The sequence below is a fragment of the Coturnix japonica genome, chromosome 3, assembly GCF_054131305.1.
Source record: "Coturnix japonica strain WE chromosome 3, WE-NBRP24, whole genome shotgun sequence".
NCBI lineage: Eukaryota > Metazoa > Chordata > Aves > Galliformes > Phasianidae > Coturnix > Coturnix japonica.
Genome location: NC_140665.1, coordinates 6960127 through 6980039, shown reverse-complemented (window position 1 = coordinate 6980039; position 19913 = coordinate 6960127). Strand labels below are relative to the sequence as shown.

Genomic DNA, 19913 nt, shown 5'->3' with positions numbered 1-19913 from the left:
CATCCCATCAAGCTCTGCAGATGCAGCGCAGGGTGTGGAGATGCCCCACGGTACAAATGGGCTTTGGTTCAGCCACCATTTTTAATAACTGTGATAGCAAAGTGGCATCGCCCCACCAGGAGCTGTCAGCGAGCCTCACAGCCTGCACAGAGTGACCTTTCCCTGCAGCATCGCCTCTCCTTGGTTAGCAACCTGACAGTGTTATCAGGATTAGTGCTCCTCCAGCTGCTAAAGGCAGGCTGAAACTCAGTTTAAAAAAAAAGAGGAAAAAAAAAAGCCTTGCCCTGTGGTAAAATACAACAAACAAACACTTCCCAGGGGAAAAAATAAAAGCCAACTTCTTTTCCTTATGCCTCAAAAAAGACCTTGTTACAACAATGTCTCTGAAGTAAAGCACTTCCCCCAAAAACCTGGGATACACAGTGCAGATTTTACTTGCTGTTGATTGAGCTAAGACATCAAAACCGCCTCCATAGCAGTATACGTAAACGAAGCCCACGCTCTAATTACTTGGAAACTTCTCCTCAAGACTTCCAGCTCATGAATTACTTTGCAAGACTCAGGAACACGCACTGAATTTCAAGTGCATCGAAACGACAGACTTTGAAAGAACTTGTTACCAACTCAGCAACAGAGAGGCTACGTATCACTCCTTGGCATCTTTCATGCCTGCCATTTCTGAAACTTTATCTGCATTTCAGTTTTCCATTGAAACAAATTTAAATTTGGATCTCTTCTGCAGATACACACAGCAGTGGAGATGGCACTTTCACGGCCTTGAGAAACTAAGGTATTCAGCCTAGCATGATGTGAGAGGAGATACTCCCCATTCTGGTTTTAGTCATGCTCCAGAGATAAAGCGAACAGTAAATCCTTTATTATAATTTAGCTGGCTTCAGGAGCACTGCACAGTATTTTTGTCAGCTCCTGAACAACTAGGCATCGCTAGCATCTACCAGGAGAGAACAAAAGGTTAAATTGCCACCGCTCAGCTGTGACTTCTCCAGCAAAGACAAGTACCCTGTGCAACTTCCCTGCAAAATGTTATGATTAACAGGTGTCATGCAAAACAAAAACTGTGTGTAAGCTATTTAGATGTAAATTAGATGATGTTTCCGTAGTGAGCAGCCTGATGCAAATGTGAAATGATAAAGTTGCACAAGTGTATATTGGTGGCCATTAGTAGCTGCTCAAATGGCATCTATTAAAATAGGGACTGACAGTGAAAGCAGTCCCTAACATGACGCGAACACAAATATAGGAAGAAGAGATGTGAGGACATACCCATCAGACACTGAGCTGCCCAAGGGCTCATCCTCTGCCGTACAGCAGCTGGGTAGCTGCAAAGAGGAGCTCTCTGCTGGGTGGGTACTGCTGCTGCTGTCGTCCTGGCTGGCTGCCTGCTGGGTGTTCAGGTTATATTGGGGTCCTGGAAAAACAAGTAATAATAAGATTACTCCCAGAACATTAGCAGAATTTGTAAATTGTGATGTATGGAATTAGGACAGGATGAGCTACTTAGTGCACTCTCCCACCCCAAAGGTGGCAGCCAGCATGCCTGGGATTGCATTGGGCTTTCCATGCCCCCTCCCAACATTTCATGTCCTTCTGCGCTTCCCTCGCAAGGGGGAGTTCAGGCAGGCCCTGGCCATGCTCCCAAGTTTGAGTTTGAAACCAGAGCTCAAAACCAGCCACAATCAACCCTGCCATGAAAATCACTACCCCAAAATCATCTCCTACCTCCCCACATTGCCTTGGGAGATGCAAAGAAACAGACAAGCTTGAAAAAGGTTTTTCAGGATAAAGCTTCAGAATAGTTTCCCCGTGTTGGGAGGAGTAGGGTGGGAAATGGAGCAAGGAGAAATACACCTGGAGAGCCTTCTTTCTGACACATCTTCTAAATCTTGCAGAAGAAACACAAGCTTCAGTGGCTTTTATATTCAGCATATTAGTTATCTTCTTGAAAGAAGAAGAGTACAGACATAAACTGTGCCTAATAATAAGATTTTTTCTTTAAACAACAAAAATTAAATGGGCCAACCATTGCAGTTGTATATTAGCATTGCCACAGAAATTCCCATGGTTTTGAATGAAACAGTATTCACAGCTAGTGGAACAGCACCCAACAATTCAGCTCATCTCAGGCATAGGTTCCCTGAAGCCCCAATTCTTGAGGGCTGTGACAAATGGCAGCTCACACCAGGACCTTCTGTCCCCATGCAAAGCCTGACAGTGTTGACATGGAAGCACGTAAGATGAAAGACAACATCAGGACAGAAGTTATTTAGGAATGAATAAAGAAATGGAAAAAATAATAATAAAGAAAAAAAATTAAGAAAGGAGGCCAGAAAAAATAAATCCACAGAAGATCATCTGATGGAGATGCCCGTTATTGACTATAAAGAAGACCATGATCGTTACAGGATAGGAGTCCCTTCATATTAGGGTTGCCACTAGTTTCCACTAGGAAAAACTCAATTTTAGCATTTCCTACATAGCTTGGAAAACTTAAAAGCTAGAAATTGCTGTATCAACTGGCAGGGCAAGGGAAGGTATTTCTGCTAGGTCTTACAGAAAAAAGCCAAAGAAACAGTTACTTAGAGACAAATCTTCATTGCTGAGATTTCAAGAACAAGTCTGTTAGCTTACTTCAAAGTGAAGCAGGAAAGAAAACATTTTGCCATGATATCAAAAGAAAAGGTGAGAAGCAGCCTTTAAGCGCAGCCTTCCATTCTCATACATGTACATCCCAGCTGGAAGACAAGCATCACATCCCTCAAGAAAGTAGGGAACAAGTCAGAACAAATAATAGTTAATCTAGCCTCCTGCATGGAAGTGATGATTCTTGGTCTACATTTGCAAATTCACTTTTCAGAACTATTCTGAATAAGCATTTGAAGAATGAAATCAATCCAAAATAGAGATTTCCTATTTTGCCAGTAAATTAAGTTGACATTAAACCTCTTAAAAACGGGCTCAAACAACTTCAAGATAATTGTAGGCACAGCAGTGAAGAAATTTTCGCTTTCTTTTAGCTCCCAAGTTAGACTTGACCAAGCCTCGCATCAACTAGAAAAGTAGTGTGCCTTGGATGAATGAAGGACATTCATTTTACTTTACTGAATAATCATCCAGTGGGGTAGAGATCCCTCTCATATTTGGGGTCCATCTTAAGCAGGCTGCCAGGACAAGGCAGCCTTGTAGAAGGTACTGCAGGACTGACACCAGCGCAAAAGGTCCAGGTTCAGCTGCTCGCTGCTAGTTTTTGCTTTACACATCCCCATCCTCCTCCTCTCCCCTACTTTGGTCTGCTCAGATTGAAAAGCAAAAAGCTAAGACCCTGAAGATGGAGCAGGGGATATTCAGCAGGTATTCTGCTGTCAGGGGTGAGCAAAAAGAGCAGGAGCCTCAAAATGCCCCAGCTAAGGAATGAAAATCCAGCAGCTTTCATCACCAGTGAGCCTTTGATGAAAAGCCTAGGAGGAAACAGACAAGAAAAAAAAAAAAAAAAAGAAAATTGGAAAACAAACAAAAAAAGGAGAAAACAAATGAGAGTTCTACTGTTCTTCAACCAAAGTATAAGAGCTGTAGGCAAAAACCCAGCAGCTGCATGCATGTGTGTGTTTGGGATGTGTGTGTGTGCTGCAGCACACTGGAGCAGAGGTTCCACATACCAGAGATGCTGGGCTCAGGGGCAGGTGCCAAGAGGACAGGCTGCTCACAGACTTCTTTTGCACTTGTTACCAGGTGCTTGTGGGTCATCACCTCCTCCACTGATGTATCACTTGCTAAGTCAGCAGTGCTGCTCTGCACACGTCCTCCATTGGGTAATGCTGAGCAGAGTTCACTGGAATTTTTGTCTTCTTTAAAATTCAGAAGACTGTTGTGCAAGCTGCTGTCTCTGATGGGCATCTCCTCCATGGGGAGGCCCAACTTGCCACCTTGCTCATCAGGCTTATTGTCACGCTCCGTGTCACCACCAACTTGTGTGGGATGCCTGTCTGTATCATCACCATGCAAGGCTGTCAGTCTGCTGGGGCGGGCAGCAGGCTGCGGGGGTTCCTGCTGCACACTGCAGGCAGACATGCAGCGGCCTGTGAAGAACGGCACCGGATGATGCAACCTTCTGGACACAGCTGTCTTGACATGAATTCCTGCCTGCCTTGCAGCCTGTGGCATCTGGAAGACACAGGTGCAAGATGGTTAAAGAATCAAACAGGTAGCATGCTGCAAATGAAGCTTCTTGAGGATTGTGTGCTAGTTTCTGAAGGCATAGACAACACATTCTTCTGTCCATTTGCTTTAAAGTAAATGGAAATAGCAAATGCCCTCTCTGTGAAATTCTACAGCCCAATTTGTCATCTGCTCCCACTAGAGATCAGCAAAGGTAGAACCCAATACATCTGGTACAGGTTACCCCATCACATCCGAAAATAAGCACAACTCATTGAAAGCATCTGCCAAAAAATAATCCTTCAATATGGCTAATACTACCATTAGATGATGAGCACCATCTCCCCCCTCTGCAGGAATAGTGTCAGCTGCCAGCAAGTTGTCATTTCATTCTGTGCACCCTTTTTGTTGGACCAGCTGCAGAGCTGATGCTGGAGTACCAGATCCCACCTCTGACACTGCAGAACCCATTGGTTGCTGAATGAAGCCATAGCCACTAAGAGCCACCCTCCTTGGCCAACACAAGCCAGTGTGAAGTATGCGCTAGAATTTGACTTTGCTTTCCACTTATGTCTTGTCTACTAATGGACCAGCAGCAGCAAGAGTTCTTGGGCATGCAACATGGCAGAGATGGGTCTTCTTGAGCAAGCAACAGGATAAGGAGGGATCCCAGAGAGACTGAAATCTCCATCTGCCATCATCTATCTATATATCCAGCTCAGCTCACTGCACATTAACATAGCAAGGAAGACTGAGGCAAACAAAAACAAAGCCAAAACAAAAACACCAAAAAAAAAAACCAACAACACAGCCAAACAAGAATTTGATTCATTGCCTTCTGTTCTTCCTTCCAGCCGACCCGCACCAAACAGGAAGAATGAGCTAACAGGCAGGTGGAGCTGTATTTCGCACAAGACAACTTTGGGAACTGAGCAGAAACATTTCAAATGACACTTTCACCCTAGAACTCTGCTGAACCTGCATAAAAATCATTCCAACACTATAAATGCTCCACTTCTACATTCATGTGTCTTGGCACTTTTATCCCCCCCCCCCCCCCCACTCTTTGAAAGCTTACTCAACCAGAAAAAAAAACTTAGAAGGAACTGCTACCACTACCAGAAGGTCACTGCCAGTTTATGCAAAGCCAAAATTAGCTACCACAATGCCATTGTTTATACTAAGGACAGGTTGCTTTTCAGCTCCAAATCACAGCAGGGCAATTAACAGTCACCTCCACACCCCTCTCCTCTCTCTTGCTGGCTGACCTCCTCCTACCACACAAAGTCAGCTGCCAAGCCCAGCTTAAGGGGAACAAAGGCATCTTGTCTAGTGTGCGTCCGTTTCATTAAAAAGCTCAAATTCCACCTAACAAGAAGCAGAACAAAAAGCCATGAAGTTATTTTAAGAAGTAAAGGTTTGCTACTGAGATCAAGTTCACAGCTTATTCTATCACCACCGCTCTTGGATTCCTCCTAATTACTTCTGGGGGCTTGGACTTGCTGCTTTGAAACACATCTAGCAGGTATTGTGTGGATTTAGCAGCTCCTGAGTTTAGTGTTCCAAAACAAATGCAATTCAATCAGGTCCAAGTGCTTTACAGAGCTTTAGCAGAAGTACATCTCCAGCAGCCTCCTTCTTGTTTACAGGGAAAAACAACAACTCTTCACTGCCTTTGTGTCCTTGGAGCAACTGTATAACAGATAAAGTTGGCCTAGGTACAGCTTTTACCACCAAAAGCAAAACGTGTAGATGACCTACCTAAAACAGTGAACAAAACCATCAGTTTCATGTCACTCCAGCTGGGAGCTAAATGAAACCTCTCACAAAGCACACTCATAGTACACTTTTTGGCTCTGGAGTGGAGGGAATGAGCAGGCTCCTCACTTGTTCCTCCACTAACAGCCTTTTTTATTATTATTATTAAAGTATTTTGAAGAGAATAAAGACGATTAAAAAAATCCCTCCTATCAGGGCAACCTGATCCAGTAAACACGGAAGTTTGGTGGCCCTGCCAGGCAAGGGATTGGAGCTTCATGATCCTTGAGGTCCCTTCCAACCCAGGTCATTCTGTGATCACTATGTGTAAGAAGGTATCTAAGAATAGAGATAAGAAGCAAGAAACAGGGAGTGAAGAAAGTTCACCAACAAGATTACTGTAACTCAATGTACATATCTGGGTACACACCAAGATCTTGCATTGCCCACAATATTTTCAATCCCATGATGTTCCAGTATTGATGTGAAAACAACTTTTCTATAGGTCAGAAACTGCATGTCCCTTACCAGCCACTTTTAATTGTAGAATCCAGCATTCAGAACTGAAGTCACCTTTTCCACACGTCTGAATTAAAAACCTAATTCACAAACTGCTGGAGGCCTGCCTATATAGGTCAAGGTTGCTCGGGTTCATTGCTTTGTATATTACAGTTTAAAGAATGCTCTAAATTCAAGGTTTTTAACTTTTTAATCTATGGGGAAAACTTCCTATAAACTCAGATTAACGACTGCTAATGCACTGAAGAAAGAAAACCAAAAACCTTCCTCCTACTATAAAAACAAAATAGTGTGGCCTCTGTTTCTTTTCTGATAAGAGTCTTAAATACCAAACATTTAACTGCATAATAACATTTACTGGCAGCCAGGCAGCCTGCTTAGCAGATATATAAAGCAGGTAAAAGGAGAAAAAGTTAATTTCTTGGCTGAATGATTCCATCGGTAGCTATAGGGCAAACTAGAAAGTCTTTTAGTAAAGTAGCAGTTGATTCTTCTATCAATCTGCAGCACACATACTCTTCCAAGGAATGCATTAAATATGAAAATCATATCCCGTTATCATCTGTTTCCAGCTTTCAGCCCAGTAAGCTTTTCTTAATGAATGCTGTAGCCTAAGGGACAAGCATGCTGTTGGCTTTTCTGAATAATGGAGTGATGCTACCATTTTTGCTTATTACAATATCGACTAGCTGAGGGGGTTTCACACATAGTCACAAGTGACTACTCTTGCCAGCATGCTCCAAGTTATTACAAGATGTTTTTAGACATTTCATCTAAAAGAGCTTTACTGCTTTTAGTGAAGAAAACAGCTATGGTCTTGAACTGTATCATTTATATGGAGATAGGAGGAGGGATTAGAAGTCTGCATTACTGCAGATATATATAGCAGAATATATTTAAGTATTCCTTGTCAGTCTTTTTGTCTGTTACTTAGATAGGCAATCTCTTTTTGCTTCTTCTGAGAAAAGGTCAAAACACAGAATTATAAATACACTATGAGAATCAATAGCTGCATTTTTTAAATTACTGTTCATTAAGAACAATTCCTGCTTGGTCAATACCTTTACCACATTATGCAGCACAGAAATTACAAAAACCGACACAAAGACGACAATGAACACTCGGAGTTCCCCTTCCTTTTTAATTCTAGCTCTTTGATTGAAATAATTGCACTTTTTACCCACGTTCTCTACTTCACTCAGGCTCTAAACAATATTTCACACTACAGCTGACAACACAAAATCCCCACGTAAAGGCTGCTTAGCAGCATCTGCCTCTTAATGCAGTCACTCGGTGGAAAGAACATCATAGGAATAACACACATTTTTATCCCCCACCACCACATTACCTGCTCATTGCATCCTTCTTCCTTGTCACCGTGTGTCAAGTCACCCTCTTGAAACGACAGCCCACTTTTAATTTCTCCTCCATACCGTACCTAAACGTGAACAAATCCATTACGTTACATGGAAGGCCAAAAGAAACGAAGCACAAATGAGCAAATATCGCTTTGCAAATGGTGTATTTCTGAACGTAAAGCCCCAGCATCCTTTTTCACTTGGTCTTTGTTCTCACTCCCCTGAACAACTGACAAGGCTTGTAAATAAACAACTAACTGCTGGAGATCATATACCATTATTCACTCATCTAAAAGCCTACAAAATAGCAATAACTTGTTGACTCAAATGTTACAAAGCCAAGTTCTGACTGAGTACATCAAGTTATTCCTGCTCTATCAGACAACTCCACTGCTTTGGAACCCAATGAAATTCAGAATTTGGGTTGTGTACTTCACCTTGTAACTCTTGGAGATACTTTAAGGAAAAAAATATATGGCAGATATATGGCAGATGAAGAGCAACCCAGCATAAAAGGCAACTTGCTGTAGTGATACTAACAAACAACGGCATAAATCGTCCTCACCTCCACTACATTGCTTAATTGACCAAATGTAATGCATTCATAGTAGGACTACTGCTTAAAAGCCGGGCATATGCAGCACCTATAATTAATCCTGTTTGTTAGTAATTGTAAACACCAATAACAAGTTACACTGGTACTGAATGAAAGCACTTCAATACCTATTCTGCATCAGGTAATATGCATGAAGATAAATCTTCAGAACAATTAACTTAACCAGCCTCTCACTTCATTCCAACTGTGCACTCAGCAAGCCTCGCTTTTCAGGTAATAGGGGCCGCTCATAGAATCATAAACATTAACTTCTAAGATACAGAAATTCATCACAAGAGAACTAAAGATGCTCAAAAGAAACTCAAATATAAGTCCTGGATTTTCCTGAAAGCTTATGTGATTTTACACAGACTCCCAAAAACTACTGAACAAAATGCAGGCACACAAATGGGAAAGAAAAACAAACATCACCAAATCTCTCACAACCAAGTTGTTGGCCTCCTCGCCCCCCAAATTACCCAAAAGGTAATTCCTGTCAGAGCAACTTCCCTAATAGATTAAATGATGATACTTCATAATTCTTAAACAATCCACAACGAGGGGGCTTTTCATAACTGCAGCACTGAAGGTACGTAATCTGTGCTTTGTTCAGCAGCTCAGAGATAAAATAAGCCTAAACTAAGAAAAGCAAAATAGATGGCACAGAAGCACCAACATGGAAGCACCGAATAAAAACACTGTGGGTAGATGAGCCCAATGCACAACTGGGATTCACACCAACACAACCTATTGAAGAGGGAAAGGCAAACAAGTAGGCGTTAGGGCTGCTCAGGAAGGAGAAAATAAATAAATGAATAAATAAATCTAGCATCAAGATATTCCCAGCCTCACAAAAATGCAGCACAGATGACTCGCATGCCCACATCTGAGACAGTCGCTAAACTATACATTACCAAGCTGAAGCTAGGAAAAGTTGTTCTGTGAATGTCACCAAACCCAGCAGGCTTAAAAAGGAAGTTAGCAGGCACTGACTGAGACATAGCTGGGTGAGGCAGTTAAGAACATGGTTTGCAGCCATGGGATGGGGCTGCCTGACTGGTTTTGAGAGTAGAAATCAATCAGCACCATAGGAGAGATCTACACCTTCAGAGAGCTTCCTTACTTCCAGCAGCAGGGAGGGCAGCTATCACAGCCTCAGGTCACCTCTTCTGTGCACTGAGGTCAGTGATGACACAAAAGCGACCTTCTGAACCAGAAACCTCAGTGCAAAGCCAATGGTGTTTTAAAGGAGTGTTAATCAACACAAGAAGTTCTCATTGTCCCTTCTCTAAAAGCATTCCAGAAGAAGCATTAAAAATTATTACAACCATAAAAATCTTCTATATGAAGAGAGAGAAAAGAGATTGGGGCTATTTACTTTAACAGTGGAGGGCAGGTTAATATATTGCATTAGGACTAACATGGGCCAACTACTCATTCTTCTTAATGCAAAAACAAGGTTTCCTGAATCAGAGACAACTAACTTGAAAAAAGAAATATTTTTAAACCATGGTACAAAGTTTTCTTATAGGATTTATCACATTAGACTGGCATGACAAAGCTTATAAAGATTCAAAGAGGAGTAAACACTCCATTAACATTAATATCAATAAAGGATTAAAGATTTTTTTCCGAAGAACAGGCTTGCATTTCAAGTTGCACATTTATCTATCAAAATGAACTTTTCTAAGTACTGCATGCACTGGCTTTCTTCCCTTTGCTGCAATGCAATGAGTGAAAGCCAAACCAGACAGTAAGGAAGAAAAAATAAAGCATGCTGCTGCTGTTGCTACATTCCTACTTCGGGTTATGTTCTAATAGTGCTTCCAAAAATAATAGTTCCTTTTAAAAGGATTGCAGGCTACGTTTTGCTATCTCAGATGAATCTGCATGGATCATCCCTGAATAGGGAATAGGAGGAAAACAGTGTGCTGGGATACGGTTGCTCCAGTTTGAATTCAAAGTAATCACAACTGAATTGTAGACAAGCACACAGTATTGTGTCAGCATCAAACGGGCTTAAAACACATCACCTGTTTCCTCTCCTCCCTTATTCTAGCAAGTCTAAAAAGAAAAGCAAAACACCTGCAGCTGCATGAACACCACTGCCAAATGCTTTTAAAGAATACTAATTCTATTAGCAGGAGTATAGAACACTTCTTTCCCCAGTAAAACGTTTTTACTTTTAGCTCTCTGAAATCTGACTCCATCTCCATCTATCAGTGGCATATCATCTTCCCTTTTTTACACCTAGAAGCACTTCCAATCCATATTACCTTGCAGCATCCCTTAGTAAAGTGACACAAAATAATTACATTCCAATTATGCAAGGTGATGAAACACCACTGCTTGACTTTTACTTCACCGACCCAGAATAAAAGTTCAACACTTTTCAGCTCTGAAACCAAGTGAACCAGATCTGTTTACATACAAAACTATTAAACAACCTGAGAGATGCAATGGTTCTGAAAGAAGCTGTTTTTCTTACCACTATTCAAGTATCACTAACTAATTGTTTAGTAAATAGAACCAATAGCAACTCATAGATCTACTTCAGCCCAAACTTTTTAAGTAATAAAATCATATCTTACTAAGGCTTTTATAACAAAGTCTTTATGAAAACATTACAACTCAAGTCCTTTTCCTGACCTAACCTAGGATAACGTTAATGATAACTCCCAAATGTTGCCACTTAGAGTGCTCTAAAATAGGGGATGAAGTGAGACCAACATCCAAAACAGACAGACAAAACCAGTTTAGCAACCCCTGTAACAACAGTAAGTACTATATTAGTAAGTCTTCTAGAAAGTTACTTCCATCTTCTCAATCAGCTTTGAACTGGAAGCTTTCACGCGAGCTTCAAACTCGTTGAATTCATTTAAGAACATCTGATTTCGTAGAAGAGCTCTTTTTTGTCGATCATTTACTTCTTCCAAGTACTTTTTCAGCTTCACATATTTTAGTTTCATTCTACAGGGGGGAAAAAGAAACTGTATTTAAACAGTAGGAAATTAAAACCAACACATCTATTACAACCACTTCTCTTCAGACACAGACAGAATTCTGGCATAGGGACTGCCCAAAGCTACGTTATAAAACAAGCTGTATAACCTACAGTTTAAACAACTTTTGCTGTTCAAAAGGATAGATATTTATTTAAATTTTCTTAAGTTTCTTTGGCATGAACGCAATATACGTGTCTAAAATGAAAGTGATATTTAGAAGAACGCATACTGTGAGTCAAAGTGTGAATTAAGGCTGCCAACCTAAATCCATGTTGCACCAGCTCCAAGCCTTTCTTCTTTCATTGTGCTGATACTACCTGCTCTGCACCCACATAGTAAATTGGGCCAAGAGCAATCCAGGTGAAAATCCACCTAAATTATTTCTCACCCACCCAAACAAACAGATTCGCTTTCAACCAGACCTATCTTCTTGTCTGATCACAAAGCAGACGGATGAGTATTAACGTCTACAAAGGGGAAGTGTGAAGCAGGGGCAGCCAATCCATTGGATTAAAATAAATAACTCCAAAAATAAAGCACCTTATATAGCCACAGCTGCTCAGAATCACAGAATGACCCAGGTTGGAAAGGACCTCAAGGATCATGTAGTTCCAGCCCCCCTGCCTGGCAGGGCCACCAAACATACACATTTACTAGATCAGGTTGCCCAGGGCCCCGTCCAACCTGGTCTTGAACACCTCCAAGGACGGGGCAAAGACTTACTTCCTTCTTGTATTTACATTTCGATGTTTTAAAGGCCCTCATTCAGAAGAGCCCTGAAGGATTCAGCCATGACTGTACCTACCTACCATACATTTGAGCTACAATTGAAAAGCCACTTCTATGAACAAACAAACAAACCCAAAGCACTATAAACAAGAATGCCTGAAATTCTGCCCCTCACTAGAATTCCAGATGCCTTTCCCAGCATCTTAGGAGACTTCCATCCACGCAGACACCACAGCCGCTGTTTCAAAGAAACAACATGCCCCTTTCATACTATTTTCCTTTACAAATACACCTATGTTTCAATACTTCAAGCTCATAACCCCCTCAGAACTACACAGGACATGGGAGAGGTAGGATCTTTTGATGCTCCTAAGCTCACTGGGAGTGCTATCAGTTCCAGAAACTGCTACCCTTCTGTCTAAGCTGCTTGGGACAGAAATTTCACGGCTTATGTGTAAAAGAAGAGAGGAAAAGAGGAGAAGCCTTGAGATAAAACACAATTATTAAGAGACTACATGGCTTTTTAAGCTCCTTTTTTTTTGTGTGTGTGTGTGTGTGTAACTTACATTAAAGAGATAATGCAGAAACAATCCAGGGAGCAAACTTAGAACCTAGAATATTCTTTATCACTTCCTAAAACTTTCAGGCATCCTGTGACACGATAACTGTAGCACAGAGCACGAGAGAGGAAACACTTCCTATATTTCACACTACAATGACTTCACATTGGCGTGCATGTTAGTTTTGTGCAGTTGTTAAGATAGTAACATTCAGTATTAACATAGCAAGGTAGCTATGTTGTCATAAGCTATTTCACCAATAACTTCAAGGCTTGAATCTTCCGTTGCACTTAAAAATATCAATATAAAATCAGTTATAGAAGTCCTTTGAGTGCCACTCCGTAAGCACTCCATGATACTGAAGTCTTTGTAAGTGAAATAAAACAACCAGTGAGAAGTCTTTCAATCAGGCTTACAGGTATGCATCGGAACTTTTATATTCCATCAGCTTCCTTTCCAATTGTAGCCTTCTGGTTTCACTGAAAGAAAACATACCACATAGGATAAGACACAATTATTTCATAACTTAAATACCCAAAGCACACATGGGCATAGGCCCACGGGGAGGATAGGGCTGCTTAAGAAAAAAAAACCCTCTGTTTTCAGAAGGAGAAATGAATAATGGTGATAATATTATTTAATAACCACGGACCATTTCTGACAGCAAGAAACCATCCCATGAGCAAAAATAAACAAAGTCAAGGGCTTCCAGTAAACTCGCATTGTAAACCCTGCATGTTATTAAATCAAAGCATGTTCCTTATGGGTTTTTTGTTTGCTTCTTCTATTAAAAAATGATCACACATTTGTACTAGCTAGGAAGGCTGCACATGTGAGTGTGATGTGGACAAGTCTGTATGCACACACGTAGCTAGGCATGCTTTTCCATGTGCCTGTGCTCCCCTATGAACAGCCTCATGTCACAGCCACACACGTTCACCTCCTCCCAGCTGCCCTGCACAGAGGAAAGCAAGGAAAGGCTTCCTCCTCCACAGCCCGTGAGATCAAGGCATCCATTTTACCCATCTGATCCTGCCACGGTCTGAAGCAAGATTACGTTTTCATGTCATGTATGCAATTTAAAAGCCACGCTTCATCTGGGATCTCATCCTTTCAATTTCCTTTTACACGATGGACAGCTAAGCAAAACTAGATTTCAAGATCTTGTTTTTACACTTCTAGAAGTAATTTTCCTGACTCGATGAAGAACACTGTGATATCCTGATGGATGTAAAAGTCAGCAGATGCCATTGGCATCTCTCCTATTTCTCATTCCCCAGTACCATAGGCAGCGCGTTGTTAGTTCATCAAAGATTGCTTTCTTTCTCCCAGTGTGCTTTGCCAGCATCCCACTCACCGGCCTGTCCTGCAGATACACAGGTAGCACCTGAGTATGTAATTCAGATCTTCTCTAGAAGGAAGATAGAGAAATGTAGCAACTGTCATGTGAGAGCCTCTCAGCATCTGAGTATTATAAATGCCTGGAACAGCAAACCACAAGGCTCATGCTGCTTTGCTCTATTCATGCAATGAAGTGGAAGCCCTGGAGTTGTTCTAATACAACTTTGGTGTCATTCACAGGTGTGAAGCCTGAAGGAATACAAGGGTTACTTTTGGCCGCTCTGTTACTACATCACCTTTTTTACCTGAAGAACAAAGCTCTCAGCCTGGGATTTTTATTCACATTAGGTTAAAGCAAATGATCAGTTATAAAATTCCTTCTCAAACAGGCAAGAACTGCTGAACCCTGATTCTTCAGCCTAAAGAAAAAGAGGGTCAGCTTGGGATTTGAAAGCAGAATTAAAACTCCCTGCTCAGCTACAAGCTCTGGCATTCCACCAGGCATTGACCTGCAGCGATATCTGATCCCTCACCTCTCATTTAAACCAGCAGGACTAAGATGCCTCAATGCTTCCTGCAATACCAGGCCTCAGCCTCTCAGTGCTTCAGCCCCGCATCCATAATGCAGGAGGAGCAGTATGACACCCTGTAGAGATAAATACACAGAGAACCATGAAGCACTTGGATACGACGCAATAAGAACCACCGTAGAACCAGACACGGAATCAACTACCGAGCCCTGCCTCACCACACGCGTTCTCCTCAGCATCCAAACCCGGCCCCACAGCTCCACCCGCGGCCTGCTCCCCCTCACCTGTCTCGGAGGCACCGCATGAGGCCGCGGAGCTGCCGGCTGTGGGACGGGGAACCCTCCGGGCCCGATGCTCGGCCCGCTCCGCTCATGCCGCGCTGTTTACGACCGTGGCCAACGCAACGGCTCCCGCCCTGCCCCGCGCCGCCCGCCCGCCCCGCCCCGGAAGGCCGCGCTGTGTGGATTGAGGGGGAAGGGAAGCGGGCTGGAGCTGTGTGTGGAGTCGAGCTGCGGGTTGGAGCGTAGTTAACTGCAGTGTGGGGCCTGGAGTGTGTCCAGAGAAGGGCAGCGGAGCTGTGAGGGGTCTGGATGCGGAGCTCATCAGCCCCAGAGCCTCAGCAGAGGGATGATCCCCCACAGTGATAACCCCATTCCAGCTGCTGTGCCCACAGGGCAGCATTTGCCTACAGCCTTAAACTCAGTCCTCCAAGCTTAAATGTACAGCAGAACCTCTGCCGGAGTGATGCAGCAGTACTTATAATACCCCCCAAATTAGCTTCTGTCACTTGAATAATCATAACTACTCTCTGGCTTAGCCTCTGTATATCCACTATAAATAAATGGCTCTATAAGATACAGAAGGCTGTAGGTGCTGTAAGAGCTTGTCTACTGAAGAAAATCCATATGCAAAGTGTTTGCAGATTTGGGAGCCTTTTGTTATTGAATTCACACGAAACGCACTCGTAATAAAGGGTGCACTGTTCTTTCTCGCTCTTCTAGCTATTGAAAGCAAGTATGTGTTATTGAGACCTCACCACAGCCCCTGTTTCACATCTTAACAAAAGACAACAGAAGAAATGTAGATCTGGCCTTGCTTGAGTTTCCAAAGCTGGATAGTTTTAACCCCAAGATATGGATGGAAGCCACCCTGCCTCAGCCACCGCTTCTCAGTGTGGGGTCTTGCCACTCCAACTGGAGCCGCTCCTTGGCTGCTTGGAAATAATAAGGTTTTCATAGCAGCTTCATAGTTAAATTGCTTGCAAGAGCTCGTATTGCTAATATCTACGTCAAAGTAAATAATCTCCCCTCTGACACTGAGGTGAGACACTAAAAACTTGCTATTTACAAATGTCAGCCATGAAACACCCTGTCAGCCTGACACATACTTTGAATGCATCGCTGATTGTCGGTGCAGAAAACTGTCAAATGCTACATGGCATTTGAACAAGAAAACACTTTTCATATACTACAATTTTGTTATTTTTCAAAACAGGCAAAGAATTTGGCTTTGTCAGGGCCGTACTGGTGACAAACCAGGCTTGGTTCTGGAAGACTAAACTGCTTTGGAAAATATTTGTGCTTGCTAAAATAATATCAAAACTTTCAAACGCTTCTATTGCCATCAGAAGCTCTGAACGTATATTATATTTACCTACTGGAAAATGTTATTCCCCCAACCATGACTTCCAGGTCTCTGCTGAAAGGGAATCAACTGTCCAGTCTCAGAGATGGGACCTGTAGGACCGCATGGTTTGTCTCACAGCCCACACCAGCCCTGCTGATGGTGACCCAGTGCCAAGCAAACATGAGGCCAGGGGTCCTGAGGAGCTGTTGCCTGGCCCCTCCAGTGTATTTCCCACCTTATGCCCCTTGACCATTTATTCAGTGGGTGCGGGGTGTGCTTGCATCCTCTGAGGCTTTCTAAGCCAGGTCTGTGATGTGATCCTCCGTGCTGACACTGATGGGCTCATAATTGACTGAAGAATAATCTTATTACTCACATCCCTGATAACTAACGTCAGTACCCCGTCCCTGAAAGCCTTACAAAGAGAAGTGTTTTGTTTGTGCTCTCCCTTTAGTACTTAACACTTCTTTTAGATTGTTTTAATTTAATTTTAATGTAATCTGATAAGAGCTGTAAAACTGTCAAAGAAATCTGTCTCATTCTGTCTTATTAAATGTACTTTGAATGAAATGATGTTGGGTTTCTTCCCCCCCCCCAGTAGCTGCCAAATGAAGGTATCTCTCAATTCAAATGAAGGGATTGATGTGCACTAATCTTACAGCTTTATCCATCAGTTTTAATTTAGGAAGGAAGCCACATGCGCTTTCAGCATCCTGCTTTCCCCTGGAGGTTTAACAGCACCCTGAAAGGTGCAGGCTGTACCTCACTACAGCAATGGGATCTCAGTTCTTCCCCAGAGGTTTTGTTTGATTTCACTGCAGAAAGCCAGCAGTCTTCTGAGAAGAGATTTTCCCTCTGTGCTCTGCCTTGGTTTCTGAAGCTGCTGTACGTATGGCTGAAGCTTGCCCACAAGCCAGGACAGACCTGAATATATTTCCCTTTCTTTTTTTTTTTTCCAATTAGATTTATAATGCAGGCCCTGGTAGCTATGTAAAAGGCATAGAGACATTTGCATAATGCCCATATACGTCTTTTTGTTAATGAATCAAGTCCCAAATGAAGAGCACTAATAATACATTAGTAATCAAAGAGCAAATAACACCAGCAAACATATCTCAGCAGAGCAGTTGTGTGGATCCATTTCTGACTGCCGGTGTCAACGCGTGGAAGCAGTAATTAACATGTTGAATTTAATGTTTAAATTTTAATAAATTTAAATGTAATAAAATGCTTTTATTGAACGTTGCGGTTTCTTGAAACCTATTATTCCCCACGTCTGATGCATAAATAGAAAAGACATTGTCTTACTCAAGAGCACAGTGTTTGCTGCCAGCAGGACAGGTGAAATGAGTTCCTCTAGCAAGAACCTGTTAACACGGGAGCCACTGATGACAGCTGATTTAATACTAAGCTTAAGAACAAGAATACAGTGTTTAAAGCCATACAGTGTTTATTAAGAATATAAGGGCCTTATCCAGGGCCTGTTGAAATCATTGAAAGTCTCTAGTAATGTTGTTGTCAGTGGACCAGAAGGGATCCTATATGCCCAGCCCTTCTCTGGCTGCTCCAAGGCCTAAGAGGGTATCGAGGAGATCCAGGGTCTCAGTGATTCACGGTCACTGCAGTTTGAGATGTAGACGTGAGGAATTAACCAGCAGCTTCTAGTTTCCATTGAAGTGGCTACTGTTGTCTGAAGAGGGACGAGTCGATTGACAGTGCTGAGCTCCCCCGTCCCTGGAGAAATAAGAACTGAATTTAGGTTTTCTGAGATGCGAGACGCGAAGCTGAATTTGAGCCAGGACCACGCAGAGCAAACCACCAAAGGGCTTAAGTCCTTTCTTATCTTAAATCATCTGCCTGCTTTGCACCATGGAGTGCCCCGTGCAACAGCTACTTGGACTTCTGTTGCTCCAACCGAAACAATGCTGATGTCCTTCTGTGCAGAACTTGTGCCACTCTGGGTCATTGCAGGAGGACAGGAGACTGCACCTGAGAGTGTTCCTATCAATGGGAGCACCCTACCTCTCTTTCAGATCCTCGGTGCCAAGGCGAGTTGGTACTGTATTATTGTTGCCCGCATCCTCTCTCTGGAAAACAGCAGTTCTATGAGCACATTCCCCTCCTGCCTGCTGCCTGTCCCACTTTTACTCCACAAATCATGTAAAACTGAAAGAAGGATATAAAACAAGCGAGAAATTCTTTCAACAGAACACGATAACATTTCCCTTTTAGCACCGCATTTGAGAGTGATCTGTTCTGAAGAGTTGCCTTTCCATGCTGGCAGGGATGAGGCATTTAGGTAAGGTGAAAAGACTGAAGATCCAAAACTCCCTGCTCAAAGGGAGAATGCCTGGCCCATTGTCTGGTGTGATTAATGAAGCCTTTTTGCATAGCGAGATAATGTGATGTGTGCTGAGTATGGAATGCTACTGCACAGCAGAAATATCAGCAGTATGAATAATATTCGGCACGATAACAACATCAATAAGCTAATCTATGTATTACTGGATTCGGCTCCAAAATGCCTCAAATGATATTTGTTTATTTCATAATTGCCAGCCACTTTGATGCACTTGTCGTCAGGTTCAACAAGTGCTCCAAGCTACAAGGGCTTGAAACAAAGGGAGGCACTTGGATGAGCTTTGCAGGTTGGTGCAGTTTGGGACGATGGAGGTGAAGTTCTGTGGCTGCTCCTCTCTGCTGCCCTGGGCATCCAGGTGCTGCTCTCTGCATGGGTTTACAAACACATCCTCTCTCCGGAGGACTGTAGTAAACCAAAATACTTCAACCCTCTTAAAAGACATTTGTATTTCAGCATGAGCCTTTGGGAGTCATCGGCGACTTTAGGACAAAAAGTGAGCACAGCAGCAAACAGCATGCATGAAAAAGAAGTGTGTTCCCTCATGCTGGAGTGATGTTCAGGTCAGAACTGCATTCCGGTGATGGTGGGCTCTCTGTCTTTCCCCCTTCTGGTTTTCCTTCTGCATGAGGTGTGGAGCTGTGTGTGTGGACCCCATGGTCTGAATGTCACTTAGGGTGACAGCTCTATGCCATCTCTTAATTTCTTTCTCTGAAATCTAGTTTTGAGAAGACATGATATATATATATATTTTCACTCTCATGCTGGTTTACTGTGATTTATTACTTTTCCCCTCCATTCTGTATAGAATATTATTCCTGGGATGAATGAAATGGTCCATACGTATAAAGCACTCATTCATTCGAAAAGCAGAACAAGCGTAGGACTGTTAAATTAATTAAACTGTGTCTGTTCGGTGCTCAACATCACCGGGCCCTGCCCTCTGCACTCCATTTTCTGGCTCGCACTGGTAAAAAAATCACACCAAATCTCAACAGGAACCTGAAGCAGAGGCCCTTAAAACACCTTGAGAACAGACTGAAAATATTCCAACGGTGGTTTGTGCGGGGCTGAAACTAATTTCAGAGCACTCTCTAAGTAGTAGAAAGGATAACCAGGTTGGATCTGTGAATAGCAAGGGTCTGCCTCGCTGGGCTGACTTTACAAGCTTAAAGTCCAACATGCTTTGCCTGGAAGTAGATGTGCACAGCGCCGGTGCTGATGGGGACACTCATGTCCAACAGCAGCGGTCCAGCAAACTTTGCAAGGAACGAGTCTTTGTTCTCCCTCCAGACATAAAAATCATCTTTCCTATTTTATTTTGGCTTTTTTTTTTCTTTTTATTTTGCAGAAAAATAAG

At 42.6% G+C, this 19913-nt stretch overlaps 1 protein-coding gene across 34 annotated transcripts in view; it reads right to left on the bottom strand.

Annotated features, from left to right (window-relative positions):
• The window catches only part of KIZ (kizuna centrosomal protein), a 38920-nt gene extending 23930 nt beyond the window's left edge, over window positions 1-14990 (bottom strand). For 16 of the 34 annotated variants that reach the window (XM_085542474.1, XM_085542490.1, XM_085542476.1 and 13 more), the window contains exons 1-6: window positions 14853-14990; window positions 13114-13176; window positions 11217-11373; window positions 7799-7888; window positions 3675-4179; window positions 1285-1429 (exon numbers count right to left, since the gene is read on the bottom strand). In XM_085542474.1, coding sequence (XP_085398600.1) covers window positions 1285-1429; window positions 3675-4179; window positions 7799-7888; window positions 11217-11373; window positions 13114-13176; window positions 14853-14941 — 1049 coding nt within the window. In that variant the 5' untranslated portion in view covers window positions 14942-14990. Of the gene's footprint in view, window positions 1-1284; window positions 1430-3674; window positions 4180-7798; window positions 7890-9317; window positions 9556-11216; window positions 11374-13113; window positions 13177-14343; window positions 14458-14571; window positions 14685-14852 lie in introns of those variants that run through there. The other 18 variants (XM_085542486.1, XM_085542488.1, XM_085542494.1 and 15 more) reach the window with 7 other exon arrangements.
• Between the last annotated feature and the right edge of the window lie 4923 nt (window positions 14991-19913).